This window comes from Scyliorhinus torazame, chromosome 7, assembly GCF_047496885.1.
Source record: "Scyliorhinus torazame isolate Kashiwa2021f chromosome 7, sScyTor2.1, whole genome shotgun sequence".
Taxonomy (NCBI): Eukaryota; Metazoa; Chordata; class Chondrichthyes; order Carcharhiniformes; family Scyliorhinidae; genus Scyliorhinus; species Scyliorhinus torazame.
In genome coordinates, this window is record NC_092713.1 from 80,904,254 (window position 1) to 80,925,041 (window position 20,788).

At 41.4% G+C, this 20,788-nt stretch overlaps 1 protein-coding gene across 20 annotated transcripts in view; it reads right to left on the bottom strand.

Moving 5' to 3' along the window:
* Positions 1-872: 872 nt before the first annotated feature.
* Positions 873-20,788, bottom strand: part of nfia (nuclear factor I/A) — a 1,116,080-nt gene continuing 1,096,164 nt past the window's right edge. For all 20 annotated transcript variants that reach the window (XM_072510961.1, XM_072510968.1, XM_072510960.1 and 17 more), the window contains one exon: positions 873-6,629. In XM_072510961.1, coding sequence (XP_072367062.1) covers positions 6,612-6,629 — 18 coding nt within the window. In that variant the 3' untranslated portion in view covers positions 873-6,611. The remainder of the gene's footprint in view (positions 6,630-20,788) is intronic.

The following is a 20,788-nucleotide window of genomic DNA, read 5'->3' on the forward strand; positions in this document are numbered from 1 at the left end:
GATGAGGAGAAATATTTTCTCTCAGAGTCTTTGGAACTCTCTTCCTCAAAAGGCAGTGAAAGCAGAGTCTGAATATTTTAAAGGCAGAGCGAGATAGATTCTTGATTACAAGCAGCTGAAAGATTATTGGGGTAAGTAGGATCAGGGGGGTAGGGGGTTGAGGTTACAATCAGATGAACCGTGATCATATTCAGCAGGCTTGAGGGGTCAATCAGCCTACACCTGCTAATTTGTATGTAAAAGTTGCCTTTATGTCGCAATTTCTCTCTCTCATCAATGCCTTGAAACAATTTGCATTGAATCAATTACAATTTGCATTATCATCCTAAAGAAGAAAGGGGCGGCACAGTGGTTAGCACTGCTGTCTCACAGCTCCCAGGACCCGGGTTCGATCCCGGACCCGGTCACTGTCCTTGTGGAATTTGTACATTCTCCCCGTGTCTGCATGGGTCTGTCTCACCGCCACATCCCAAAGATGTGCGGGATAGGTAGATTGGCAATGCTAAATTGCCCCTTAATTGGGGGGGATGAAAACCCAATAGAAGATTTTCTGGAAAAGGAGCATTTTAAGCAAAGATGCTTTGCAATGAGACTTCCAACAGGACTACACTATTTTGTCAGTACTGTAAGCTGAACAGTTACTTTTGGAAACTTAAAAATGTAGAGGTGCTGAGGCAAAGTAAGGAGGTACAACAGTTGAAATTCATCTTTGACAAAAATGGATCTGCTGCCTGTTACATATACTGCCTATTTTTCCTAAGCATTTGGACAGGAATATTCCACCTCCTACCATGGCTTCCCTCCCCAGTTTTCTGCAGGATGTTGTTTGGCACTGTAACTAAAGACCATAAAAATCAGACATGAATACAGAGTACAGTAGCATTAGCATTTTATTTTCCTTTTTTTGTTGCATAGGAAATGCAGCACTTGCTTCCAGTAATCGTATTGTAATGTGAGAAGGTGGTAGCACTAATGGTTGAATACAAGAGTTAAACTAATCCACACCAGCTCAAAACTTGCAGAGATTTAGTTGAGTAAGAATTGATGCCCACAGTGTTTCTCAACCAATAACATACTTTCACATACACGTTTTTTTTAAAAAATGACCACGAGAACAGAATCATTGCCAGTACTAGAGGCATAACATTTTTACTGAATTCATCTAAAGTAAATGTTCAACCGTGCATGAAACTAAACAGCCACTTTTTTTTTCTCATTTTAAAAATACGTGCTCTGGTGTGAAGGTAGGGGTGGGCATGGGTACCCATTCACCCACCTGTTAAAGTGCTACCTGCTCCCAAAAATCTGAAGTTATCGTAAGTCCTTCTGTTGGGTAAGGAGCTTCTGACCCAGACAAAACAGCACTGCTGCACAGTAATGGGACGGTAAATGCACAGACGTCATTAAAAAAAAAATCAAACTGAATCGCGTGCGATGCCACTTATAGGTAACTGTCAGGTAAGTGTTGTCGGGTACACAGTTTCTAAATTTTGAACTGTGCCCACCCCCTAGGGTGAAGCAAAATAAACAAACAAAAAAAAGTAATACTGAAAATGTTTTTAAAAAGTAAATGTATTACCTCGAAAAATACTGAAAACACCCCCAAAAATAGACAGATGTGTTCTCAATGAAATATCTTTAAAACTATCTGACAAGAACCAAGTCAGGAAAAAAAAAATGACTAACATAAACTTGAGTAATATTTATACAGCTCAATAAGCATTATGGAATAGCATGCAGTAATATTGTATGGTTACTTTACATTTGCTTAATCATCAGGAGAAGGTTCTGACAGACAGCGAAGGCGACCGTTGTAGAAAATTGTAGTTCAGAAGATTCATATAATACAGATTTCACAGGCACCACTTTTTTGTAATGTTTCAGGTAATATGCTGGTATTCTTATTTATTTCTTTTATCTAAAGCTGGCATTTATAATAATGACAAAAGGCAAGGATTGACGTAAACTCAATAGATACCAAGGTTAACCATAGATTTTGTGCATAGTTCCCATGCAGAAAACACTGCTACACATTTACACTGTCATAAAGCAAGTGAAGTGAGCCCAAGTTGTCACATTTCATTGCCAGCCTGTAATAGCACCATGTAATGGATTTGCATTTAACAGTAAATTTAATTATAAAGTTGATGACACAGTATTCATTACAATTAAGTGCTATGGAACAGCTTCAATGTTACCTGCTACACATCAAAGCAATTTTCGGTACTGGCTGCAAACATTTTTTAAACTTTTTTATTAAAAATACTTCCTAAGTTACGAGCTGAACCGTTATACAGCCTCGGTTTGCAGCTGCGAAGCTGGATTTTACTGTCAAACGCTGATGCATGCATTACTCTCAAGACAAGACTTTTTTTATTTTAGTGCATCTGAATCCTGCCAGGTGCCATTAAAGCTTTCCTTATATTATCAAGCCAATCTCAAAGTCATGTTCTTATGGTATTTTGTTCCATGGAGGCCTTCTATCAAAGATATTTCCAGAGACACAATTCAAAGTGTAATATTGTTTGACATTCCAAAAATCACCACAAGGAAAAAAACTGTCTCAAGCTGTGTATCTGATTTTTTTTTGTCCAGTATATATTTTAACACTGCCACTACAAAGCTGCAATATGCATGAAGAAAAAGGTGAGAAAACCTGTCATGGAACTTGCATATTCCTGCAGGCTGAATTAATTCTGCAAACTATGCTTTAGAGAGGAAATCTCATTCTTGTGTGGTCTTTATCCCTCTCCCTTCCATTTGGGTGAATAAAAGCCGATCTAGCGCTTCAGGCAATTTCTAGTCTAGCTCTAATGTTATTTGACTAAGCTCAACCTTGACTCTGAAGTCGGTCAGTCAGAACTGCAGACTTATTGTCAGACAAAAACCCAGGATCATTGTTTTGCACAATTACGAAAGATAAAAACATACATTTCTAACCGGATGTTGCAGACTTTAAGCTTGTTTTTTCTCTACCTTGGCAACATTCTAAGGTTACATTCTAAAAATGATGCAAAGATAATTCAATACTCAAAGGGTTAATGTTTACCCAGCTTGAGGGGGGTTTGGGGGAGGGGGGAGCGGAAGAAGAAAAAAAATCACACATCCCTTGGATTAACAGAATGACATGCTGTCTATACCTCCAGAATGAAACTGAATTCTCAATTTGTTGTGTTCTTTGCATGATACTGTGAAAGAGAGTTAGCTTAATAATACTTACAACCCCAGTCCGTTCCATCCTTTACGCTTTTGCCTACACGCTATCACTTTTTCAAACCTTTTTAAAAAAAACTTTTCCATTTTTTAAAACTTTAAATTTGTTCAGGTTTCCCTAGCATCTTTTAGACTTGAAACAACAAAATACCTTCAAAAATACAGCATGTAATATCCATTTACAATGGTTCTTCAGTAGCCTATACTTTATAAGTACAGGAATATGCCATACCAATCGAGAAGAAAAATAAAGTACTTAAATACATACAAAAAAGGAAACAGGAAAGTTTATAACTCAAATCCAGTTCCCAGAGGAATAGCAATACTACGAATGCTGCCTTATAACAAACAATCAGAAAATCCACTAAGCTAGGTTGACAGATTTTTTTTCTCATTTTAACAATGTTACAAAAGTTCCTGCATTACAAAATAGGGCAGATTAAATCAGTGTAATTAATACAACTATACAACATACAAATTACAAATCTGCTGAATGGGCAGCTCAACTTTTTTTCTTTCCTTGCTTTACAGCCACGACTAATCACACTCACCAACAAAAAAAAACAAAAAAAAAACTGCCCGCACTATTGCTTTTTCTTTAAACTGTTTTAAAAACAGGGTGCAATTTTCTTTTACTTATTATTTTGTATGTACAACCAATTCTACTCATAAACCTTGGCTTTTAACAAGGCTCTTACAAAAAAAGTTTGTCCGTGCTATTCCCTTCACTGTGAAGCACTGCAAGCTGCTCTTTATAGTGCACATATGTCAATGTAATGCCCAGCTACGTGCTAAAGGAAGGCTAAGGATGTGGATTACAAGAAATTACATCGAACAATTACAATCACACAATACAGTATTGTGGAACACTTACTCACCACTTAGTAGACACCTATCAAAATCCAGAAACTTGTTTTAATCATTTTAATATACATAATCAGTAAACAATTTGAAAACTTGGAAGTTTCAAATGTGCATATAAAATGGGCATTTTTTGATTTTCTTAAATGCAAATTCCTTGCAGTCTGCTGTGCTGAGAAAAAAAATGGGTCTGGGATTTGAATGAAAGTTTAAGGCTCAAATGTGAACAAACTGTTCTGAAATTTGTTGGAGCAGGGTTCAGCTTAGTGCTTCACAGTTCTACTGCAACTCTAAGGAGAGCCCTTCCTGTCTGTGCATTCAGCGTTTACAATTTACAAGACAAACACCTAACAGACTGCGTTAACAGCAGCACCAACTTTGGTCAAATAAAAAAAATTTAAAGTAAAACTTGCTAAGCATTTCTACATGATAAATCAGGTATTGCATATTTTTTTCATATATCTGGGAAAACAAAGGAAGACACCAAATAATATTAAAACGTAGCAACATCCAAAAACAATATTGATACACTAGCATCTACAGATTTCAAAAGCACTGACCATACAGGACAATGAAATCTAATCCTATCTGCGGAAAAACTGATTTGTTTTCTACATGTTGAAACTTTACAATGGCTGACATCAATGTCGCATTTAAAAAGTGTCTCTGATTGCTACACCAGGAAAAGACCCAAGAGGATTGTTACATTAGAGGAACATGTGCAATGATTCCACGTATAATTGCTATCCAGGGCAAGGCACATTGATGCGGAATTTTTTTTAATATCATTCGTGCAAATCAAGAAACTTATTCCATTAGGGAAAAAGTGAGGAGCAAAAGTGTCTTCCCAAGACTTTCTGTTTACTGATTGTATAGGACAGTAGTAGAGGCCCATTTCTTAGGCCGAACAAGTACGGTTCAAAAGGCAAGTGCCCGGAATAGGGATTATATTTCTTGTGTCTTAATGCACTATACATTTCTCCTACATTATCTATATAAAAATTAGTCACTAACACTAGATCATGCATTTTAAATGTCTGATTGGCTGGCGAGCCAAGCAGAGAATATATACGGTTGGTATACCATGGGAAAATGGGTTGTTAAATATTTGCGAAGCACACCTCATAACATGGATGAGGGTTTGCTTTGCTGTTTGGTCAAAAATCTATTTCAATGCAGTGTTTGTTTTTTTTACTTACATGTACAAGTTGCTTAAATCGATACGGATAGATTCCTAGATATAACATGTGGATCTGAATTCCAGTGTTCTAAGGTGGAACACTGAAAAACTCGTCAAGATCTTCATCCATGTACTGTGTCGTTGAGCTTGGAAAGAAATTTACTTGTCGTACAATGTGGCGATTTTCTATTATGTGCTTAGTTAAAACAACGATTAGCTATAATTTTGAATGTAGTTTACATGATCTGGTAAAAGCACCATTAGCTTTTTTTTAATTTTTTTTTAAATCTTCCTTCAGTTTACTTGAGGGATGCAAGTTTATTTTAAAAAAAATAAAAAAAGCAAAAAATAGCTCCCCTTTTTTTCTTGCAAGGCTATGATTTTACCCCGATAGTTTAGAGTCCTGGGGTGGGAGGACTTGGAAAACAAAAATAGAATTTTCAACAATCTCTATCATACAAAGATATTTAACTATCCAATGAAATTGCACTTTACTCAATTAATCAAAAAAATTAAACCTTTTTTGATTGATTCCTGTCAGTTTCAATCAAAGCAGACCATCCTCCCCAGTTTGCATGGATTTCTTATTTATAGCATTTTTTTTCTTATTACGTGTCGGAGAAAAATAACAAAAACAAATGGTGTGAATGCAGCATTTTAATCTTCTTGCTGTGAGATGCTTGACTTTATATACCTTTCAGGATGCCTTTCGGAGCCATAACTGATGTGTTGTCAGTCTATAGCTGGGTTTGCGTTTAATTAATTTTCTGGGAAAAAAAGAAGAGCTGTATTTTGTGATATGTTGCAGAGAAAGCTGCCCTAGCTATTTCCATGATTTTGTAGCATTTCATATCTTGCAGGATTTAGCTATGGAACTTCAAAACGCATGTGTTTCATCATCTTTCACTAATATTTTACTTGTTGAGGGTCTCCTGTTTGCTGGAGATAGCCTGAAATAGTTAGACTCTACATAATTGTGTAATAATCATACAGTCAGTGATAGCGGACTATTTCTATCCGGTATGAGAAACTACCTTGCTATGCCTATGTTCTACTATTAAAACACTTCAGAAATTTATAACAGAGCCTAAGTATTTCAGTTCCTCAGGAACAGACCCTTCCATATCAATAGCACGGTAACAAAAATGATGAGTATGACCAGTTCTTATTAAGTAAATCCATTGTTATGGTCTTCATCATTCAGCCTTTAGGCGTGCTGTTTCATGTCATTTCTTCTGTTGAAATTCTATTGATCTCCCCTCCCCCACAGCTTGAAGTAAAGATGTCTTGCTCCCATGTTACAGAGTTGGGAAGGGGTCAGGTGGTCTGTCTGCTGGGTGGCGGGAAGCTATGGCCTTTATCCCAGGTACCAGGACTAGAAAAAAAAACATAGGATTAGTTTAGATAGCAATCAGTAAGATAGAACATACTAAAAGTGCTCTCTCATTTCTTAAAGCTTTTTCAAAACATACTTAAATTGGGCAGCAGTTAAATTGAAGTAGAAGATGAAACATTAATAGAACATCGATCTTATTCACAATAATGACTCTATGCTCTTTATACGAGCATAAGCTTTGACATTGTGCATTATATGTACTTTATTCAAGATCCTAAAAGGAACACTGTTAGGAGAGTTGAATAACCATTACCATTTGCCCTTTCAAATGCATATAGCAGGTCAGAGCCTAACTGTGATAATTTTGCTGATGGGTCGTACTTGAATTATTAACTTAGTTTTTGCTTTCAGGCGTTAATTGAACTGGTACGCATTAGCAACATTTTTCATTTTTATTACTGTCAAAGTTTTTATTTCACAAAATATATTCTAAGAAAGGCAAAGGTGTATGATTCAGTTTTCATGTGAATTTGTTCTTCTTAACACTTTTACAATGTTAACTGTGTAGTGCAAGACAAGAATCTGAGGATCATCGTAGGAACAGGTACAGGCCATTCAGCCCCTCGCTAGCCTGTTCTGCCATTCAATTAGTTAATCGTCATACTTGAAAATCAGATACTCAATTTTTAAGTACACTTTGGATCCTATTTACAGGAGTTTACATGATTGCTACATTTATTTGCTAGGTTTTATTTGTTTCTTGAGGGCACATCCTATTGTTCTTGACATGGCTCCAACTGGTTTGTTGAAACATCTGAATGCTGTAAAACAGGTAATTTACATAAGCAAGGTTTGATTTTAAAGTGTAAACTGATTATAGCTATACAAGCCTCTGTGTGGATTTTATTTTCTGTAGCAAAGAGACTGATGTGCTAATTGCTTAATAAAACTTATCCAGGAATAACAATTTTACAGAATTTAAAGTTGATTACAAATAAGTTTGGGCGCATTAACTTCCCGTGGTGGCTATGTGGTGAGAAGTTGCACATGCGGTGGCTCCCACCAGGGCACTTTGTTTTTGGCCATTTTCACAGTTTTTTGGGTATTGTTTAGGGAGAAACTTGAGTAATTCAATGGGATAAGGTTCCCACACAAAAGTAACGCCCAAAAAACATAAGACAAGGCAGCAGATGGACAAAAAGATTCTTTGTTGACTCAAAAGCCCCTCGAGCCTCATTGGAGGGGAAAATGAAGGAAGCTCCTGCCGTGACTCTGGCCACGTTGAGGATGGCAGAGATGCTGGCAAGCTTCTTGGTGGACGATTCAAGATGCAACGGCAAGCAGTCTTTGATGACCTTGATAAGGCAAGATAAGGAGCCCTAGGCACCATTCGTTTGGCCTTGGACATGACGGATCAGAAGGTAAAGTAGCAAGGCGCGGTGATACAAGGGGTGAAGGTGGCAGTCTTGAAGCAGAGTGACTGGATTGTTTCCTTGGAGATGGCAATGGTAGTGCAGGCTAATGGTCAATACAGCCCAAGGTGACGATCTGGAAAACCGCTACAAGCTGCAACATTTGAGAATCATGGGGCTACCGGAGGGTCTGGAGGGCCTCAGGTTTGGGAAGATGGTGGAGGAGGGAGGATTGCCATCCCTTCCCGAATTGGACCAGGCCCATTGGTCACTTAGGCAGAAGCCCCGATCTGGGAAACCACCATGGGCGATCATCGTCAGGTTCCACAATTATCAAGAGAAGGAACGGCTCCTGAGGTTGGTGAAGGACCATCAGGACCATAGATGGGCCAGCCATCAGGTTATATCAATACGTGGGAGCAGAACTGGCTAGAAGGCGTGCGGCCAAGGCTATGTAGTACAGAAGTAACGTGCGAATCCGGGTGGTATACCCTGCACCCCTCCGAGTGACTTATAAGGAAAAATACTACTATTTTGAGGCACCGGAGAATGTAAAGAGACATAGACTGGGGCAAAATAATTGTTCATTGTGAGATGCGTTTGGATTTGTATTTATTATGAGGTCTTTGTATTGTGTGGAAGGGCATGTGTTTATGGGAATTTGATGGGGGTTTTCTGGGCAAATTTGGAGTTTGTATTTTTGTGTTTTTTTGTGGGATGGGTGTTTGTTTATTTCCCTTCTCTCTTTTTGTATTAAAGTTGAAGGTTGGTGGGGGCTGGTAGTTGATATGATTACTTCTCTTTTTTTTGAATAAATTTAAAGTACCCAATTATTTTTTTTCCAATTAAGGGGCAATTTAGCGTGGCCAATCCACCTAACAATCTTTGGGTTGTGGGGGTGAAACCCACACAGACACGGGGAGAATATGCAAACTCCACACGGACAGTGATCCAGGGCCGGGATCGAACCCGGGTCCTCAGCGCTGTAGGCAGCAGTGCTAACCACTGCGCCACCGTGCTGCCTTTTGATTACCTTTCTGTCTTTACTCTGAGTGTGGGTTACCTTGCCAGTTATAAAGTTGGTTAATGGGAGCGAAAGAGTGGGTGTATCTGCAGCTCATTGCTTTAGGGTATTTTTAAGTAATGAGTTTAGGACTTTTGTTCTTGTTTTGTTTGGGATTGGGTGTAGGAGTGGGAGTGGATAGGGGTCTTTGTTCTCATTTCTGCTGTTTGTTTAATTGGGTGTGGTATTGAGGGGAGGTGTGATTGAGGGGTGGGGCAGAGGGGAGGGGTAGACTGCTGATGGTGACTGTTTCTTTGTCTTTGTTCTGGTCTTATAGTGGGTTTGGCGGCCACCTTGGATGGGCCTGGTATCAGCACTCATTGTTCACTGAGTTGCTGCTGGATTACCCCACAAGGTGGGAATGGCTGACTCTGGGTTGGAGTGGGGGGGGGGGGGGGGTGGCGTGGCGTGGGTAGCAGACCCCCTGTCCAGTTGATCACTTGGAATGTAAGGGGGCTAAACGGCCCAGTATAAAGATAGAGGGTATTTGTGCACCTGAGAAATTTGTAGGCTGATGTGGTGTTTTTTCAGGAAACCCATATGTGGATAAGGACCAAACAAGATTGAGGAATAGCTGGGTGAGACACGTATACCATTTGGGTTTCGATGGTAGGGCCTGAGGCTGCAGTGTTGATAAACACAAGGTTTTTTTTCCAACTGCTAAAATACTGACTGACCCAGGTGGGAGGTCTCTGACTGTCCATGGGTCGTTGACAGGCAAGTCGGTGGTCCTAGTTTTTAAAAATTCATTTACGGGTGTGGACATCACTGGTTAGGCCAGCATTTATTGCCCATCCCTCTAGTTGCCCTTCAGAAGGTGGTGGTGAGTTGCCTTCTTGACTGCTGGAGTCCCCAAGGTGTAGGTACACCCACTATGCTGTTAGGAAGGGGGTTCCAGGATTTTGCCCCAGCGATAGTGAAGACGCTATATTTCCAAGCCAGGGTGGTGAGTGATTTGGAGCGGAACCTCCATATGGTGGGGTTCTCATGTATCTGCTCCTCTTGTCCTTCCAGATGGTAGTGTTGTGGGTTTGGAAGGTGCTGTCTAAGGAACCTTGATGAGTTACTGCAGTGAATCTTGTAGATTGTACACACGGCTGCCACTGTTTGTCAGTGATGGAGGGTTTCAACATTTGTGGAAGGGGGAGCAATCAAGCGGGTTGCTTTGTCCTGGATGGTGTCGAGCTTCTTGAGTGTTGTTGGAACTGCACTCATCCAGGCAAGTGGATGACTTGTGCCTTGTAAATCGTTGACAGGCTTCGGGGGTCAGGAGGTGAGTTACCCGCTGTAGGATACCTCACCTTTGATCTGCCCCTGTAACCACAGTATTAATATGGTTAGTCCAGTTCAGTTTCTGATCAATGCTATCCCCCAGGATGTTGATTCAGGGGGATTCAGCAATGGTAATGCAATTGACTGTCAAGGGACGATGCTTAGATTCTCTCTTGTAGCAGATGGTCATTGCCTGGCAATTGTGTGTCACAAATGTAACTTGCCACTTGTCAGCCCAAGCCTGGATATTGTCCAGGTCTTGCTGCATTTGGACATGGACTGCTTCATTATCTGAGGTCATGAATGGTACTGAACATTGGTGCAGTCATCCGTAAACAACCGCACTTCTGACCTTATGATGAAAGGGAGGTCGTTGATGAAGCAGCTGAAGGTGGTTGGGCATCGGACCTATTGAATTCAATATACTTGCCAATGGCGGAGGAACACCTGTAGTGATGTCTTGGAGTTGAGATGATTGACGACCAACCACCACAACCATCTTCCTTTGTGTCAGGTACAACTCCAACCAGTGGAGAGTTTTCCCACTGATTCCCATTGACTCCAGTTTAACTCGGGCTCCTTGATACCTTACTCGGTCAAATGCTGCCTTGATGTCAAGGGCAGTCACTCTCACCTCACCTCTGGCATTCAACTCTTTTGGCCGTGTTTGAACCAATGCTGTAATGAGGTCAGGAGCTGAGTGACCCTGGCAGGACCCAAACTGAGCATCCGTGAGCAGGTTTTTGCTGAGTAAGTGCCGTTTGATAGCACTGTTGATGACTCCTTCCATCACTTTGCTAATGATGGAGAGTAGACTGATATGGCGGTAAGGACAGTAATTGGCTGGGTTGGATTTGTCTTGTTTCTTGTGTACAGGCCTCACCTGGGCAATTTTCCACATAGCCGGGTAGATTCCAGTGTTGTCGCTGTGCTGGAACAGTTTGGCTAGGGATGCAGCAAGTTTTGGAGCACAAGTCTTGAGTAATATTGCCGGAATATTGTCAGTCCCCATAGCCTTTGCAGTATCCAAAGCCTTCAGCTGTTTCCTGATATCACGAGGAGTGAATCGTATTGGCTGAAGACTGACATCTGTGATGCTGGGGACCTCTGGAGGAGACCGAGATGGATCATCCACTCGGCACTTCTGGCTGAAAATTGTTGCGACTGCCTCAGCCTTGACTTTGTTGGTTAACGTGTGTGTACCAAACTGAGATGATACATCATTTATCAACACGGTGCTAGCTTCTATTCGGATCTGGATTCACATCAACCAATTTTGCGGGGAGGGAACTTCAATTGTTTTTTGGATCCTCGGTTGGACAGGTCGAGTCCTGAGTCTCTGAATCCATCAGGGGTAGCAAAGGCGTAATTGTTTTTTATGGAACAGATGGACATTGGGGGGGGGGCTTGAGGGAAAGGCAGACCCATGGAGCTTCATGTATCCGAAGAAGGATAGGAGTTAGCTTTTTTTCTCATGTCCATTGGGTCTACACTCAGACTGCCTTCTTTGTGGTGGGTAGGTGTCTTTTTCCTGTGATGAAGGGGGCGGGGTACTCAGCGATCATTATTTTGGATCATGCTTTGCATTTTGTGGACTTGATATTGGAGCCGGGGCCTTCTTAACAACCTCCGTGAAGATTGGACACAGCGGACAAGGGGTTCTATGAGAATATAACCTCCGCTATTGGGGAGTTTCACCTTCATTCGGGTAGAGATAATCTCCTACAGGGCGCATAAGGATAAATCTTGAAGGGTGGAGAGGAGAGGCTGGTAGACTCTATCCTCAAGGTGAACCACCAGTACTCAATTTCCCCATGCCGAAGTTATCGGCGAGTAGGAAGAAATTGCAGACGGAATTTGAGCTGCTTTCGACGGGCAAGGCAGTGAACCAGTCGCAATGCTCAAGAGGGACTTTTTACGAATGTGGGATAAGGCCAGTCATCTTTAAGCACACCCGCTGAGGGACTTGGGTGGTGGGTTGGTTTCCGTCCCATGGAAGGTTAATGCAGCATTTGAGGGCTTTTATCGAGAGCTATATAACTCAGAGTCTCTAGAACAGAGATTGTCAATGATGCAGTTTTTGGATGGGTTGTCCTTCCCAATGGTGGAGCAGGAGATAAGGGAGGAGTTGGAGTCAATGTTGGAAGCGGGGGAGATTATGAAGTGTATTGGATTAATACAGTCAGGTAAAGCTCCGGGTCTTGATGGGTTTCCGAACAAAACCTATTAAAAATGTGCGGGTCAGTTGATCCCACGGTTGTTTTACATGTTCAGTGCTTCCTTATCCCAGGGGTATTGCTGGCCATGTTGGCGCAGGCAGCGATTTCCCTGATCTTGAAGAAGGATGGCACCCCGATCTCTTTGGAGCCGGTTCCTGACTCTATGACGCCCCGCCCCACCAGAGTGATGGCGTAAACCACACCCACTCATTTCTTTTGTCAAAGTGGCTCAGAATTCCATGAGAAAACTGGTCTGTACAACTGGAGAGTTACACTTCAGTTTTCTGTCTGAGCTTGACACATTTCCAAATTTTGATAAGATTATGCCCTGTGTAAAGAAATTCCTTCGAAGATCTTTCTATGATCTAATTATTTCATGGGATGTAGGCATCGCTAGCAAAGCTGCATTTGTTACCCATTCCTAACTCCCTTTGAATTAAGTTGCTTGCTAGGCTATTTTGGAGGGCAGTTAAGAATCAACTACATTGCTGTAGGTCTGGAGTCGCATATAGGTCAGACCAGGTACGATTGGCAGATTTCCTTCCCTAAAAGATATTAGCGAACCAGATGGGTTTTTACAACAATTGATAATTGTTGTTGTGACCACCCTAACTGAAACCAGCTTTCAATTCCGGATTTATTAATTGAATTTAAATTCACCAGCTGATATGGTGGGACTTGACTGCTTGACTGCCCCCCCCCCCCCCCCCCCCCCGCCCCCCCCCAACACCAATAGGGGCTGGCTTAGCACAGGGCTAAATCGTTGGCTTTGAAAGCAGACCAAGGCAGGCCGGCAGCAAGGTTCAATTCCCGTACAAGCCTCCCAGAACAGGCGCCGGAATGTGGCGACTAGGGGCTTTTCACAGTAACTTCATTTGAAGCCTATGTGTGACAATAAGCGATTTTCATTTTTCAATACCCTCCTTGCCAGGACCTGCCTTACTGCCACTGTGAGCCTGGCACCAATTCCCTGGGTTATGGGCCTGCTCCAGAGAATCACGTCAGGGCTCTTGGAAACTCCTGGGGTGGGGCTGACACTCCGAGCTTTCTGGCCTGCCTCCGGAGCTACTACTGCCAGCAGTAAATTTAACCCATCTATTACCTGACTATATGAAAATTTAAACTTCAAAGAAAATTGTTTCCTGTTCTCGGAATGTGGACATTTTCTGGCAAGGCCTTTATTATAATATTTATTAGTGTCTATATTATAATATTTATTAGGCTTACATTAACACTGCAATGAAGTTACTGTGAAAATCCCCTAGTTGCCATACTCCAGCACCTGTTTGGGTATACTGAGGGAGATTTCAGAATGCCCAATTCACCTCACAAGCATGACGTTCGGAACTTGTGGGAGGAAACCCACGCAGACACGAGGAGAACGTGCAGACTCCGCACAGACAGTGAACCAAGCCGGGCATCGAACCTAGGACCCTGGCACTGTGAAGCAACATGCTAACCACTGTGCTACCGTGCTGCCCCCAATCCATAGTTGCCCTGAGTAGTTGGTAGTTGGTTTTGTTCTTGAAACACAGCAGTCTATTCTTTGTAGCTTTGGCAAAGAGTCCTCCCAACTTGAAACATTTGCTGCATTCTCTCTCCTGATGCTGCCAGGTCTGCTGAGATTATCCAGCATTTCCTATTCTTTGTAGCAGTTTAGTGCAACTGTGTAGGTCACTGCAGAGGGCAGTTCAGAGCACCTGGATTTTTAATGGTCCAGGCTGGGTGAAGATGGATGATTTATCTCCCAATAAATGGTGTTGGTATCATTGTATTTTCCATGAAATGGTCAGATTGTCACACAATTTGGTTATTAATACCGACTTCATCACAGATTTTAAAAAAATTGAATTCAAATTATCATACTGCCATGATAGAATTTGAACTCATGTTCTGAAGATCCAACACTTTAGATTAGAATGCAGTGACATAACCGTTATATTACCATACTGTCTGTGCGGGAACAGGTTAAAGTTAAAAGTGCAAGGTTCTCTATTCAAAATCAGCTTGAGTGCACAGATCTTAATGCAACTCAACATCAATTAGCAGATCAATGCAAAGGGAATACTGCAGCTTCAGCAGAACTGCTATTGGCTAGTATTTCTTCGTATGTAGACTGTGAAAATTGGTATTCAATCTTGCCGTTTAAGCTGCTTTGTTAATTGACGAGAAAGTACTGTTTGAGGGAAAAAAATTAGTAACAGAATGTCTTTCATACAATGTATTATCTTCAAAAGAAAAAAACACATGCATTTGTGTAGTTTTAATAAATTGGTTTACATCCAATGGAGCATATTTAATTTAACCATTCTTGTCACACAGCTGACGTATATTAAACGTTTAGGGACTTTAACTATTTTATCCAAGCTTTTAAAAAAAACTTTAATCAACATACCTGATGCATCGATTTGACCATCACTGTACTTGATCACCCATATTTTACTACTCTACGAAAATACATCTCTAACATATAAAAGGGAACTTTCTAAAACCAAAAGAGAAACAACGAAATGGATGCAACATGTGCCAGGACAACCTTTTACAAACTGGGCTTACAGTTAATGTGAGCAAGAAAGAATGCAACTTAAAGTGAAAATTGTGCTACTGCCAGCATTCTTAATTAAAAAGCCCACGTTCCCTGTAAAACATTATGAACTTTTGTCAGCAGGGGGTGCAATTGAACACAGCACCTTCTTCCTACTTAACTGCACTCAGTGCTTCTGCCCATCGTCTGAAATTAAAACAAGGCTCTTTCCCACTCCTTACTATTCACTGCCTGGCAGGCAAGGTTATCCAAGAGCAGTGCTGTAATCCTTCACAGAAATATGCTTTATTGATTACTCTGGTCTATTGTTCCCTTTTTAAGTCCCCCAAGTTCAAGTTCATCCTGGTGTTACATCATGTCTGGTTTCTATTGGTTACCAGACAGACCAAGACGTGACTATCATTATCAAGAAACACTCTTCTCTCCACCCACCAGCCTTCCAGCGGCTCTGACGTAGCAGCTCTACTGCCGACACATTGAAGTATTTATTCCATCTAATTTATGGCCCTTGCTGTAAATGAGGCCACAGTCCAAAAGGCAACGCTGTTGTATATTTAATTAATTTGTCTTTCTCAAGCATATGGGAAAATTTGACAATGGCTTAATTACTGAATTTTTCTCCAAACACACACAAAAAAAACGTACTACCGAACTCCAAAAAGATGTTCACACAAAAAATAACCTCCAGCCACATACTGGTTTTCCTATTTTTTTCAGCTATTGAGATTTAATGAAATGCTTCAGCTGTTTCATCGTATTTTATTATATTGTTTAAAAGTCAATGTGAAGGTTGCTTCATTTAGCTCTACAAATCAACTTGTGACATTTTTTCCCATTTACAGTCTATCCACATGCTCAGGGAGGCACTTTAAGGTTAGTTTTTAATCAATAGAACTTGCTGACTCTGTACTTTCCTGCTGTGCAGTGCAGCTCCTCTGCGTGCGTCTGGCTGTTACTTCCAGAAATGTCTTACAGTAGCAGTAATGAAATGTCATTTGATGTTTGGCTTGGGAAGATGGCATTGTGGAGGGAATTGTACCAGTCAGAGAAGTTGGACTTTTCTTGTTGGTACATGAGGCATTATTTACTACAATATTATCTAATTTACCATCATTCCTTGCTCATCCCCACATATCCCACCCCATCGCACTCACTATGATCCAGCATTATGGGCTTCAAAGTCTCACTGGCAGTCAACATTGAAGTGCTAACCAAAATCCATGGCGACAATCGGCTACCAGGTCATGAAGGAAAGCTTCTTCTATTTAAAAGTTTACAGCAGAAATTTAATTTTAGCTCCACTTACTGTGCTGTTCTAATGTTGTTGTACTCATGTTTTTCTTAGCCTAGATAGGGCTAAACACATACAATTCTCCTTACAAGGAAACAATTTAGTATGGCTGCCCTAAATATTTATTAGTATGACTAGCATTATGTTCTTAATGCAATTATTTTAAAACATTTTTACCACATCACTAAACTACTTATAAAAGGTCTACAAATCTTCATCCTTCTAGTGCTGATTGCCTTCACACATTCCAGAAAACTTTCCAAATAGTCAACATGAATATTTGCTGCCATACCCATATCCCACTAATGATGTACAATTTACCTCACCAGCAATGACAATATAGATGGACTGGGTTATCTCTTAATAACTGAAAGTTCTAACTTGATAAAACTACAACAATTATCTTCGGGAACTGGAGCAATGACTCCAACATTACACAGCAATTGCAGAGTATGGCGACAATATGGCCAAAGTATTTATCCACTTTACAGCATGTGTATCACGGCAGTTCAAATAAATAGTGGCAGTCAAAAATGGACTTTAAACCAAATGATTTGGTTTTGCACCTTGAGACTCAGCTAAACACGGAGGTGAAAGCCTTTTAAGGCAATCCACATGCAGCAAGAAAGAGATATCCAAATATTATCACCTTGTGTGGAGGGAGGGGTTAATAGTTAGGACTAGAAAATAAAGGTCAGCATGGTTATGCTACCAAATAATTGAAAGGAGAGACAGGAACATCATAGAAATATTCAAGAACTGCGGTGATAATGGGGGAACTTCAATCATTCCAATATTAAAGACAGTAACAATGTAAAGGGCAAAGATGGGAAGGAGTTCCTGAAATGTGTACAAAATAACAAAGGGCAAAAAACAATACAGCACAGGAACAGGCTCTTCGGCCCTCCAAGCCTTTATTGATCACTGTGCTTCCAGTGCAATGAGAAAGGCAACAGTGCTGGATCCAGTTCTGGGGAATAAGAGTGGAACAAGCAGAGCATATTTCAGCAAGAAAACATTTGAGGAACAGTGATCATAATATCACTGAGTTTGGAGAATTATTGAAGTGAGCAATGAGCATGCAAACATAAAAATATTGACCAGGTGGAGGGCTAGTTTCAGTGTGTTAAAAAGGATCTGTCCCACGTACATCGGAATAGAAAAATGGAAGGTAAAACAGTCACTGAATAATGGAAGGCCATCAAAGAGAAGTTGGTTGGGATACAGAGTAGACACATTCCCAAAAGGGGAAAGAAATGACATTCAAAACTACAGCTCCCGAGATGATAAAAGATTTTGTGGTTGTTCAGGCCAAAAAGGTGAAAAGAGATGCTAAGTGGGTGCTGTGCAAATAAAAAATGCCCATTTGAAAACCCAGACTTAGAACATAATTTTCAGGCTAATTTGATGATCATCACGATTTGAATGTGCCTGCAGATGCTGACCAGAAACCTTGCAGGTTTACCACTGAAGTGTGTGGTAGATAATATTTTTTTTCTTTTTTATAAATTTAGAGTACCCAATTATTTTTTTTTCCCAATTAAGGGGCAATTTAGTGCGGCCAATCCACCTAATCTGCCCATCTTTTGGGTTGTGGGAGTGAAACCCACGCAGACACGTGGAGAATGTGCAAACTCCACACGGACAGTGACCCAGGGCCGGGATTCGAACCTGGGTCCTCAGCGTCGCAGTCCCAGTGCTAACCACTGCGCCACTGTGCTGCCCCGGTAGATAATATTTAATGGAGCTACTCACACTGACTTCCACTGAAGGTGTGGAGTGCTCTGTTTGGCACCTAATAGTCAGTTTCAGATTAGCTCAGGGGCAGAAAGAGAGGGAGTACAGGTTCTCGATGCCATATTGGAGGTCCTGGTGGAGGAGGCCCACAGGGAGTAAGGTTGCAACCTCAACCTCCTGTTTCTCTCTGCCTGGCCGAAGCCCTTCTCCTATTGCAGGCCAAGGGGTAAAGAGAGAGTATGGGAGTAGATTAGCAGCGAACATAAAAGGGAGCTCAAACATCTGCAGCAGTAAAGGAGGATGCACTAGTGATATTGAATGGGATAAAAATAAAATGGACGTAACTGAAAGGTTGGCAGTATATATAGAAAAAAAGTCCTGGTTTGAATAGAATGCATTCAAGGTTACTGGAGATAGCAAGGGTGGAAATTGTGGAGGCTCTGGCCGCAGTCTTCTATTCTTTCTTAGATATAGATGTGGTGCCAGAGGACTGGGAGATCGGAAGCGTTGTGCCAGCTGAAAAAAAGGGTGAGGGACAAACCTGACAATTACAGGCCAGTTAGCTCATCACAATTCATGGGGAAACTTTTAGAGAAAATAAATCAGATCAAACTAACTTGGAAAGTGTACAAAAGTTAGCATGGATTTGTTAAAGGCAAATTGTGGTTGAATAATTTGATTCAATTCTTTGATGAAGTAAGGGAGAGAGTTTATGGGGTTAGTGTGGTTAATATTGTGTATGTTGACTTTCAAAAGAATGCCATAAAATAGACTTGTTGGCAAAATGAAAGACTCTGAGATGAAAGGGACTGTGGCAATGGGTATAAAATTGGCAGAATGGAAAAAACAGTGATGAACTGTTGTTTCTCAAGCTGGGGGAAAGTATACAGGGGTTGGAAATGGACCACGTTTTTGATATATATTAATGGTTTGAACCTTGGTATACTGGGTATTATTTCAGCTGTTACAAAAATAGGCGGCAGAATTCTCCATTCCTGAGCCTAAGTGTTGACACCGGGGCAGGATTTGTGGACTTCCACAACAGCAAAACTGACGGCGCACCTGGGCCGAGTCAGCGACTGATAAGTGCTAGCACCGGTGCCACATGGAACACAATTGATTCCCATGAGAAACGGTGCAGGATTAGCCAGGTCCGTGATTGACACTCAGCAGGCTGACAAGCTGCAGCCACGTATACATACTTCACTCCCCACACACACTCATCCCAGCCAACAAGGTGGCACTGGGTTTGCTCAAGTGCGCCTATCCTGCCGATCGGTGGACTGGGGCTAGAGGGCACCCAGGCCGGTGGCCTGGGGGGCACCCATATGACCCTTGGCACTAAGTTCACAGTGAGCAGTCAGTGGGGTGTGGTTAATATTGTATATGTTGACTTTCAAAAGAATGCCATAAAATAGACTTGTTGGCAAAATGAAAGACCCTGAGATGAAAGGGACTGTGGCAATGGTTTTCCGTGCCCGTTCACCCCAACCTCACAGCCTATCACCTGGCGATCTTGGACACTTTCCGTGCCCCCTCTCTCCCTCATCTGCCACGGTCCTTGTTTCATGATTTTCAAAACCACAAATGAACCTCAGCCATCAGGAATTCACCCCAGTGGAGGCGGAGCATCTCAGGCCGGTCCGGTTCATGATATGCCAAGGGTGTTTACTGTACGTGCATTCTGGAAGGCATTGATGCTGCTGTCGAGGCGACAGAGAATTGCGATTTGACGTGAAACTGGTGCTGTCACGATTTCAATGTCGGAACAGATTTTCCGGCCAATTGCGTTTCCTGATTCCGGCATCAGCTGACAGAGAATCCTACCCAGAATACTTAGTGGAGGATAGTAACAGGCTTGTGAAATGGACACACTCATGGCAAGATATGTTGAGAAAGTTAGCAAAAAAAATAGCACAAGATATTTGGCTTCATCAACAAAAACAAGGATTGGGCGGCACATTAGCATGGGAGGCATGGAAGCATAGTGGTTAGCACTGTTGCTTCACAGCTCCAGGGTGCTAGGTTCAATTTCTGGCTTGGGTCAGTGGCTTTGCGGAGTCTGCACGTTCTCCCAGTGTGGGTTTCCTCCGGGTGCTCCAGTTTCCTCCCACAAGTCCCGAAAGACGTGCTTGTTAGGTGAATTGGACATTCTGAATTCGCTCTCTGTGTACCCGAACAGGTGCCGAAGTGTGGCGGCTGGGGAATTTTCACAGTACCTTTCTTGCAGTCTTAATGTAAGTCTACTAGGGACAATAATAAAGATTATTCTTAATTATTATAAAACTATGTGTCAACTGGAGCTGTGTATTCAATTCTGTGCACTATACTTTAGGAAGGATGTCAAGGCTTTGGTTCGGGTACCGGGAAGCTGAAGTACCATGGATGAGAGACTTCAGGTGTGGAGAGACTTGGTGAAGATGGGGTTGTTCTCCTGAGAAGGTTAAAATGAGATATGTTGGAGATATAAAAAATTATGAATATTTTTGATTGAATAAATAAAACTAAACTGTTTCTAATGGCAGAATAGATCATAACCAGAGAACGCATAAATAAGTTGATTGACAAAAGAGCCACATGCAACATCATGGAATCACAGAATAATAGTGCGGAAGAGGCCCTTCAGCCCATCAAGTCTGCACTGATGCATGAAAAACAC